Below are 10,008 nucleotides of genomic sequence, written 5' to 3' on the forward strand. Positions count from 1 at the left end.
TGGATGGTAAGTTGTTTGATACACTGGATGATGTAATCAAATTTGCCCCTCTACTATGAGAAGATGAGCGTTCAGGGGGCAGAGTAAAAAGTTAGTTGGTATTCATTGGTGTTTTTGTAAACGTTATTATAGATCAAAAAAAAAAATATTATACTGAATGACAATGTATTTTTGAGGGTCTATTCTCCAAAGGAGAGTCAAATTTAACATAGCATAGGTTCGTCTCATACCAAGCTACTAAAGCCTGCCAAAAATCAAAATACACACTGTACGTAGATATTACATAATCAAAACGAACTCAGAGAGAGTTTAAGACTTTAGAACATAACTTAAGTAGATGAGTCGCTGTGAATTTTTCATCTTTGATGAGTTCTAGCTTAAAGGACTCACCAGCCTTCACTCCATTAGCTTCACAGAACGCTCTACACTCTTTTCCCAGTCACATTCTTCCAGATTTGTTATCAGCTTCAAGACTCGTTGACCTTTTGAAACCGTATCTGTCCACGAGAGTTATCGTCCTTGCCTTCTCACTACCATTCAACCACACAAGCTTGCCCGGTAGACTTAATAAAGACTTCAAAACATTAAAACAACTCAGATACAATGCTGGGTGTATTGATGAAAACTTACCAAATTAGACTTCTTGAGAGTGTATGGTGTTGGAGTCAGTGTCAAGAATCTTTCTTGGCTTGTTGAAGATGAAGAATTGAAGATGAAGAAGAAGCTCGGAGACAGTTTCGGTTGTAGGACGAACACAACTGGAGAACAGGGTTTGTACCTGTTTGCACAAGATTAAAAGCCAATTAAACGTTGGCTCTTTTTCAAATTGAGCGGCAAAAACATCTCCAACCACTATTGATGTAGACACGACCCCTTGTTTTGTGTTAGTTCAGGGGCACTGTCCATGTTTTTCCATCTTCATTCAATAGAATGACCTCACACTTACGATTCATCAAACCGTTAGACCTTGATGTGGCACGAGCTACAAATAGGATTTATATGATAAATATCCTTCTTCTTTATAGGAATCTGATTCCTTTCCCACTTTTCTTAGCTGTGAAAAAATGTGTCCAAAATAGTATCCCTCTTGAATATTTGTCGCCTTTAATCTTCCTCGCCTTCTCGATACAAATCCCCTTCAAAAACATTACTGCCACAAAGACTCGAAAACATTACAAACTTTGGCAACAATGTTGAAATGATTAATGAAAACCTAACTACTTACCAGTTTACAGCTCTTGAGGTTGTATGGTCAGAGAGTTAGTGTAACGAATCTGTATTGGCTTGCTGTATATGAAGAAGAAAACGACTGGAGAGCAGGCGTTGTACCAGTTTGCACAAGTTTGAAGGTCAAGAAATCGTTGGCACTTCGTCGATTTGCATAACAGAATGTTTTCCAACAGCTTTTGATGCCAATGCGGTCGCGTGATTTGTGGTGACAGAGGAGTAATCTCCATGGTTTCCCTTCTTCAGTACATAGGATGGAAGCTGCAAAGGAGCTTGAGTTGCAGCGGATGAATATGTTGATGGATATGCAGTTGGAGCTTGAAAGATCCAAGCTTGGTAAACGTAGAGTTGCTGCGTCAGGTAAAGATATAAACTTTGTTGGTCTCTGTTTCTGCTAAGCGATTGTGAATATATGGTAAAGTTTTCATTTTTATGTGCTTTTATAGATTGAAACTTTAGCTTCTGAGGTTTCAGATTGTTGATTTGGAACCATAACTTTGAGCATTTACTCTTGATTCTATATTACTTGTTCATCATATGATGATGACTTACTAAAAAGTTGAATTGTACAGGGAAGAAGTTGTAGGGATTAGATAGTGGAGAAGCTATACTGTGGTTGAGAAAGGAGCATCTTAGAGCTCATTCGCAATTGGAGAGACTGTTATTATTCTTACTCACTAGGTTTTAAGTTAGAGCAATGCTTTTTTTCCTTCTGTTTACTTCTCTTCTTTAGGGTACATTGGTGGTAGCAAAGCAGACTGGTGAAAGAAACGCTTGTAGTAATCTGACAGACATATCAATCAACATGTACTTTTGCCAAGTGTTAATGTATTGATGGTTTGTGTATCAACGCCTGTGGTCTCATTTCTCTTTTTATAATCTGCAATTAGTCTTTTGCGTAACAGATTTAGTACGTACAATGCGTGAAGGGGTTCTTTTCATTAACTCCAGGACAAGACTCTTGTGACCTGATGGACACGAGTTGACACATGAGGCTCTATTATATTTGCTAGTTACATGATGGGTTCGTGGGTTCGAGTTCAAGCTCGTAGTTCATACATCGTAATCATATAGTGGCTTATGTTTGAGAATTTGGTATGGAGTTTTAAGTATAACGTTGAAAGATTACATTGATCAAAGAATAATTTTCATGTAAAGTAGAGGATAATCGTTAAAACAAATTAAATTGAGCATATATCTTTTTTCTGGTCATTATTAATATATATAGTTTCTAAGAATTTATGTGTCTCAGTGAAATAAAAATCGAAATATCCATATATAATATGCATATCCTTTTCTAAAGCCCTGCGTTGTTTATAGCGTTGATCTGGATCATCTGTTCATTGCTCATCTCACGTCTATACAGACGATGTTTAGATGCAGAAAAGATACACAATTTTTTATTAATATTTAGCGTAAGAAACATAGTTGTTCAATTACAGAGAAACAAAGAAGTTTGCTAAAAAAGTGAAAAAAAACAGAGATGTCGAGAAAATACACACCAAGCTAAACCGAAAACAATACCAGAGAAACAAAGAAGTTTGCTAAAAAAAAAAAAAAAGTAAAAACAGAGTAATGAGAAAAACACCCAGCTAAACCAGAAACGATACCCCAAATCTTATTTGATACGGACAGACATAGTGATTGCTTTGGATTTCTTCTTTCAGATTCCTCGGGTAGGATATAAAAGACCTGTACAAAATAAGAAGAAGAAGGTTTATTCAGGTGATTTGACTATAATAATTTTGTTTCTTCAAATGTTTGCTAACAAGTTGATTTAAAACTCTGGAAGATTACCTTTTTAATGAGTAGTGGTGCTGCCACGTCTGCGTTTGTTTCGGACAAAAGGGTTGATGAAGAACCACTCTGGTTTGTAGGAAAAAAGTATGTATCCAATCACCCATCCAAAGGCAATACCAGGTATGACTCCTATGACAGCTGCTATCCAACTCAACACCTCTTCCTCTTCTTCTTCTTCTTCCTCTGCTTCCGACGGTTCATGCGGTGTTGACATGTGAATATTTCTGCAAATTTCTTCAAGAGAAGGGCCAAAAAGTCCCTTGTTGTCCTCAAAGGAAGTGCAGTTCAACCTTCGAAACTGAGTGCCTCCTGGTACTAGACCTGTAAGCTTGTTATGAGAGAAGTTCATGTAGGAAAGGAATGAGAGTTCCCCTAGCTCTAGTGGAATTTCTCCTGAAAGCTGGTTTTGGGAAACGTCTAGTGACTCAAGAGCCGTCAGGTTTCCCATAGATGAAGGGATGTGGCCAGAGAAAGCATTGTTAGACAAGTTGAGCACATGAAGCTCTTTTAATAGACCGATGGAGCTTGGGATCTCTCCTTCAAATTTGTTTCCTGAAAAGTCGAGTGCTGTGTAGATCTTTAGGATACGTACTAGCTCCATCTCTATACCTTTATTCATCAACACCATTGAATCATGGTAATATGAATCTCCCATGTACATTTCATCCGGCTGATAATAAATTGACCCAAGTGATGACATAGCACTCCACTTCACAAAGTAGTCTGATGGCAAAGCTCCATTGAAGTGGTTGTGCGATATGTCGATGATTTGCAACTCAGGGAACGAAGTTTGATGTACCGGTCCATGGAAAGCATTGGAGCGTAACACAAGAATTTTTAGTTGTGGTAGAGAACTCAACCACAACGGAAACGTATCATTGATAAAGTTGCTTTCCACGTTCAGAACTTCAAGATAAGGGGAATGAATCAAAGTTCTTGGAAGCTTTCCAGTCAGTTGGTTATGACCGACGTCAAGCGTTATTAAGCTTTCAAATATATTCTCCGGAAGACCTCCATGAAGACGATTCTGACGAAGGTTTAGATATAAAAGAGAACGCTTGAGATTTCCCAGACAGCGAGGGATTAAACCACTGAAGTTGTTGTTCGATAAATCAAGAATGTATACATAGCGCAAATCACATATGAAAGAGGGAATCTTTCCACTGAAATTGTTGTCTGAGGCAAGCACGGTTAGGCTAGATAGCCTTGAAACTAAAACTGTAGTTGAAACTGTAGTTGAGTTTTGGAAGCCAGTGAAAGTGTTGTTGGAAAGATTCAGGTAATACAGATTTGGTAGTGTACATAACCAGCCAGGCACTTGTCCTTTGATTTTATTATTGGAAATGTCTAGAAATGACATATTTTGGTTTCTTACAAACTCTGGAAACTCGGTGATACCGCAGCCTGACAATTCCAACTCAGAAAACAAAGATGGATCTGAAACTGGACTCTTGTTTGTGAATGAAACAAGGTTGCCTGAGAGATCCAACACAGAGAGCCTCTTAAAATATGACAAGATATCATTCAAGTCAATCGTAGAGGTCGTGTTCAAATAGGATAGGTCAAGATCTTCCAGCCTCTTGAGATGCGAGAAGATACTAAAATCAATCGGACCTTGTGTATTGTAGTGGGAAAGGCGAAGTCGGACAAGGTTGGTAAATTTTGATATCGTGACTGGGATTGGCCCTCTCAAGTTGTTATTGTTAACGTCTAACTCTCGTAGCTTAGGTGGTGAAGATATATTCCCAAGCTCAAGAATACCGTTGAGTTGGTTATCAGACAAATCAACACGTTCCATAGAAGGAATGGTGAAGATAGAAGAAGGCAGGGTCCCAGTGAAGGCGTTGTCGGTTGCATCAAAGGTCGTCAATTTGGATAGCGAAGTGATGTTAGGAAGAATTGTTCCTGTGAACTGATTGTAATAGAGTAGCAATGATGACAAATTTGTCAAATTCAGTAGTGCAATGGGAAAGCTTCCACTGAGCCTATTTGCAGCAACATTTAAGCTGGTCAGATGGTTTAGATTGCCAAAAGAAGATGGGATTTCTCCAACAATATAGTTCTCAAAAAGGTCAAGATTGGTGAGATGAGAAAGATTTCCAATCGAAGATGGAATCTGACCCAAAAAGCTATTAAATGAAAGATCGAGAAAGGAGAGATGAGAAAGGTCTACTATCGAAGAAGGAATGAACTCGCTGAAATAATTTCGCGTAAGGTCCAGAGAGGTGAGATGAGAAAGGTTTCCAATTAAAGACATGATTGGACCACTAAATTCATTATTTGAAAGGACTAGAGTGGTTAGAGAATGAAGGTTTTGAAGACTGCTACTAGAATGAAACCTGCCACGTAGGTAGCTGCAACTAAGGTCTATCCCAATCACTTCACCGGAATTGGGGTTGCACGTTATACCCTCCCAATTACAGCAGTCGCTGTTATTCATCCATGACTTTGTCTTCCGAAGGGGCTTTACTATAGTTTCATTGATATAACAATCATAAGAAGAAAAGGAAGAGTTTAGAACCTCAAACTCGGTCTTGAATTGGAGAAGTGCATCCCTTTGTTCCGGACGACACAAGTGCCTAGTTGGAACCGCAGACACGTCCTCATAACTGTAGCCGAATAGGAAAAGTATAGAAAGAGTAAGAGAAAAGGTACTCGTTATGTTCCAAAAGCCTTTCATTCTTCTTTAAGCTTATTTAACTTTGAAATGAAAAGGGAAATTGGTGATGAGTAACATGCTTCCATGCCCATCTCTTTATAGCGCAATAATAGACTTCGTGTTGTGAAAAGTCAGAAAAAGAAACGCCGTATATGTTGATAATATAAAAGATGTGGGCCCGTTGCACTATTTGCACAGTAAATTTTTTTTCTATATAAACGATTCTTTCGATCGATTGTAAAAATCATTCATCCTTCTTCTTCAATAACACATCCTTTCTTCTTATCAGTATTATCTTCTTCGTACGGGTATAAAATTTTGCCCTTATTTAAATTCCTGCGATATAATAAAATTCCAGTTCTTTTCATAACACGTTATCAGCACGATCACTCTGCGATTCGGTAAAATTTATTTGTATCATTTATACCCTGTTATAATGGTCGGTATACCGCCTCTACTATTATTTATATTATGTTATAATGGCCGGAATACCGCCTATATTATTTACTAATAATTTAATTTATTAATGGTCGGCCGAGCCGCCTTATATTCTGTTTATTATTTATTGGTCGGCCGAACCGCCTTATATTCTGTTTGTTATTAATTGGTCGGCCGAGCCGCCGTATAATTTATTTATTACTCTGCATTGATCGGCTGAGCCGTCGCATGATTTGTTGTCATAACATAAATATTTTATTGTCATAATTTTTTACTTTTATGAAATTTTATAGATTTGATTGACCATTTAATACGATATTTACGGACTAATTTTTGGTGCACTCGATTTAACCCCAACGGTCACAAAGAATTTTTTTCAAAAATTTCTCCTTTCTCCAACGGTTATGAACAGTATTTTTCACCTATAAATACAACTCATTTTCACTCCATTTCATCATCCAAAACATTTCATCTTCTCTCAAAAATTTCAAATCGCTCTCCTCCGATTTTTCATTTCAAGAAAGATGATTCGCGCACTTTTGTTTTTATGTGCCATTTTTATTTGTGTTTCTATTTATGGTTTATTTGTTGGAGAATTTACTCCGAGTGAATTTAAGATGAATATCGGTTTAATTTTCTTTACATCGCTTCTCCTTGTAATTGCTTGTATGATTAATGTAAACGGTTTTTAATTATGAAGTTCTAATAAAATTATTATTTTGTGTTTTAGAATTACAAATGGCAAACATCGAGAAACTCCAGTTCCCGGCCCTGAAAATAACTGGCGAAAATTACGTCGGGTGGGTCACAAACGTGAAACCATATCTGGTGATGAAAAAGATAACCGAAACAATTGTAATCGGTAACAAATCACCACCCGAACATATAGCCGAAGCGATAATCTTCCTGAAGAAGCATTTAGATGAAAGTCTAACGCACGACTATGCAAACGTCGAGGACCCAGCTGAACTGTGGCAAACTTTAAAAGAAAGGTTCGATAACCAGAGACAAATCAACCTTCCTCACGCTCTAGAAGAGTGGAAAAATCTGAGGTTCCAAGATTTTCAAAAGGTTGAGGATTACAATTCCGCTGTCCTGCGGATAGTTGCACTCCTGAAGTATTGTGGTAATCCTGTCTCTGAGGCAGAAATGATGAATAAAACATACATCACTTTCCACAAACAGCTTCACTTCTTACCCGAAATTTACAGAAAATGCGGGTACACGAGATTTTCTGAATTGATGGTTGCGCTCATGTTAGCTGAAAAGAACAATGAGCTCTTAATCAAAAACCACAATTCCCGGCCTACGGGAGCCAAAGCATTCCCTGAAGTGAATGCTACGGCGATAGAAAATTCGGAAAGAAGAAACCATACCAATCGAGGTCATGGCCGCCGTTTCAACAACAAACGTGGAAAAACTTACAATCCCAAATGGAGGGGATCTAATAAGTGGGTTAGACCCGGGCAAGTTTCCAAGGGTAAAGAAACTCAAGAGGATACCACCCAGAAGCGTGAGACAGTGTGTTACAGATGTGGTTGTAAAGGACATTGGTCCCGTACCTGTCGTACTCCTTCACATCTCTGTAAGTTATATCAAGAGTCCACGAAAGGAAAGGCTAAAGAGGTGAACCTCACGGAAAATGTTGAAGGGACCTCATACCTTGAATCCTCCGACTTCGCTAATGAGCTGGACTAGATTACTCCTGAAGAGAATCGAAATGCCTATGATAAGAGTATTGAATAGTTTTCAGTATTACCATGTATAATTATTATATTTCATGTTTTAAACAAATAATGATGTTTTTAACGTCATCTTATTGTATAATTATTGTGTCTTTTTTCTTTATATGAATGAATTTTATGTTTCTTTTATATTTATGACAATTTCAGAAATGGATCATAATGCTAATGGAGCAAAATCCAAGAAACGGATTCGTGAAATATGCATACCAGATAGTGGAACAACGCACACTATTCTGAGACAAAAGAGATATTTCTCTAATATAAAACCGACAAGAATTGTCGTCAATACAATATCAGGTCCTGCAGACGTGATTGAAGGAACTGGTAAAGCAAACTTTACTTTACCGAATGGAACAAAATTTTCCATAAATAATGCTTTATATTCTCCAAGTTCTAAAAGGAATTTGTTGAGTTTTAAAGACATATATCTTCACGGATATGATACTCAGTCTGCAACTGAGGATGGAAAGAAATACATGTATGTAACTTCTGAGAAATGTGGCAGAAAACACATATTAGAAAAGTTTCCAGAACTTCCTTCGGGACTACATCATACTTATATCGATGAGATCGAATCAAATCTTTTAGTAAAACAGAACCCAGAAGAGTTCACATTATGGCATGATCGCCTTGGCCATCCAGACACTACAATGATGCGTAAAATCATAGAAAGTTCACATGGTCATCCACTGAAAATCCAGGAGATTTCTCAAGGGAATAAAATGACATGTGTTGCATGTTCTCTAGGAAAATTGATCGTAAGGCCATCGCCAACCAAAATCGATAAAGAATCACCAAAGTTCCTTGAAAGAATTCAAGGCGATATATGTGGACCTATACACCCACCTTGTGGACCATTCCACTATTTTATGGTATTAATTGACGCATCCAGTAGATGGTCACACGTTTGTCTATTATCATCTCGAAATGTGGCATTTGCGAGATTTCTAACTCAGATAATCAAACTGCGAACACAGTTTCCTGATTATACTATTAAAAGAGTTAGACTAGACAACGCTGGTGAATTCACATCCCAAGCATTCAATGACTATTGTATGGTAATGGGAATTGAAGTTGAACATTCGGTTGCTCATGTTCATACGCAAAATGGTTTGGCTGAATCTTTAATTAAGCGTCTGCAATTGATTGCAAGACCATTGATCATGAGATCAAAACTTCCAACCTCTGTATGGGGACATGCCATTTTGCATGCAGAAGCACTCATTCGGATCAGACCGAGTGCATACCATAAGTATTCCCCACTACAGTTAGCGTTTGGTCGAGAACCAAACATTTCCCACTTTAGAATCTTTGGTTGTGCGGTATATGTGCCTGTAGCACCACCACAACGTACAAAGATGGGACCACAAAGAAGATTGGGAATATATGTTGGTTTTGATTCCCCATCAATTATAAGATACCTAGAACCACAGACTGGTGACGTCTTTACAGCACGTTTTGCTGATTGTCATTTTGACGAAAATGTATTCCCAGTTCTAGGGGGAGAAAACAAAAATGTTGGAAGTGATATAAAATGGAGTGTACCATCATTGTTATATCTTGATCCTCCCACTAAAGAGTCAGAACTAGAAGTTCGACGAATTATGCATTTACAGAGTATAGCTAACCAGCTACCTGATGCATTTGTAGATACCAAGACGGTAACTAAATCTCATATACCAGCTGCAAATGCTCCTGCTCGTATCAAAATGCCAAATGAACAAGAAAAGGAGGATGACACACGAGAGCCAAAAACACGCCTGAAGCGTGGTAGACCTGTTGGTTCTAAGGATAAGAATCCTAGGAAACAGAAGAAAGCTGAAATATATGATGCACCCAAAATAGCAGAAAATATTTTGGAAGAAATAAATGATAAGGATTCTGATGAATCAGAGCATCATCAATCAGAGCATCATGAATCGAAAGATAATCATGAGATTTCTATTAATTACATCCATAATAAAAGGATATGGAATAGAAATGAACAAAATGACCTTGATGATGCTTTCTCATATATTGTGTCAAGTGAAATAAATGAAGAAATCGATGATCCAGAACCAAAATCTGTCTATGAATGTCAAAAGAGACATGATTGGGAACAATGGAAAAATGCAATACAAGCTGAACTTGATTCGCTTA

At 37.7% G+C, this 10,008-nt stretch overlaps 2 protein-coding genes across 2 annotated transcripts; one reads left to right on the forward strand and one right to left on the reverse strand.

Annotated features, from left to right (window-relative positions):
* Positions 1–2,605: 2,605 nt before the first annotated feature.
* Positions 2,606–5,786, reverse strand: LOC106433248 (receptor-like protein 35). The gene is made up of 2 exons (XM_048744710.1): positions 3,025–5,786; positions 2,606–2,919 (listed from the first exon to the last, which is right to left on the reverse strand). Exon 1 carries the CDS (start codon positions 5,705–5,707, stop codon positions 3,029–3,031), a length of 2,679 nt encoding a protein of 892 aa, XP_048600667.1. The 5' UTR covers positions 5,708–5,786; the 3' UTR covers positions 2,606–2,919; positions 3,025–3,028.
* A 224-nt stretch (positions 5,787–6,010) lies between these two features.
* On the forward strand, positions 6,011–7,872 carry LOC125580354. Its single transcript, XM_048744718.1, has 2 exons — positions 6,011–6,087; positions 6,855–7,872. The coding sequence occupies exon 2, from the start codon at positions 6,863–6,865 to the stop codon at positions 7,820–7,822; it is 960 nt and encodes a 319-aa protein (XP_048600675.1). The 5' UTR covers positions 6,011–6,087; positions 6,855–6,862; the 3' UTR covers positions 7,823–7,872.
* The last annotated feature ends 2,136 nt before the right edge of the window (positions 7,873–10,008 follow it).

Source organism: Brassica napus, chromosome C1, assembly GCF_020379485.1.
Source record: "Brassica napus cultivar Da-Ae chromosome C1, Da-Ae, whole genome shotgun sequence".
NCBI lineage: Eukaryota > Viridiplantae > Streptophyta > Magnoliopsida > Brassicales > Brassicaceae > Brassica > Brassica napus.

Excerpts from the sequence above, each read along its gene's own strand:
- LOC106433248 (XM_048744710.1), bottom strand. The coding sequence starts at position 5,707 with ATGAAAGGCTTTTGGAACATAACGAGTACCTTTTCTCTTACTCTTTCT.
- LOC125580354 (XM_048744718.1), top strand. The coding sequence starts at position 6,863 with ATGGCAAACATCGAGAAACTCCAGTTCCCGGCCCTGAAAATAACTGGC.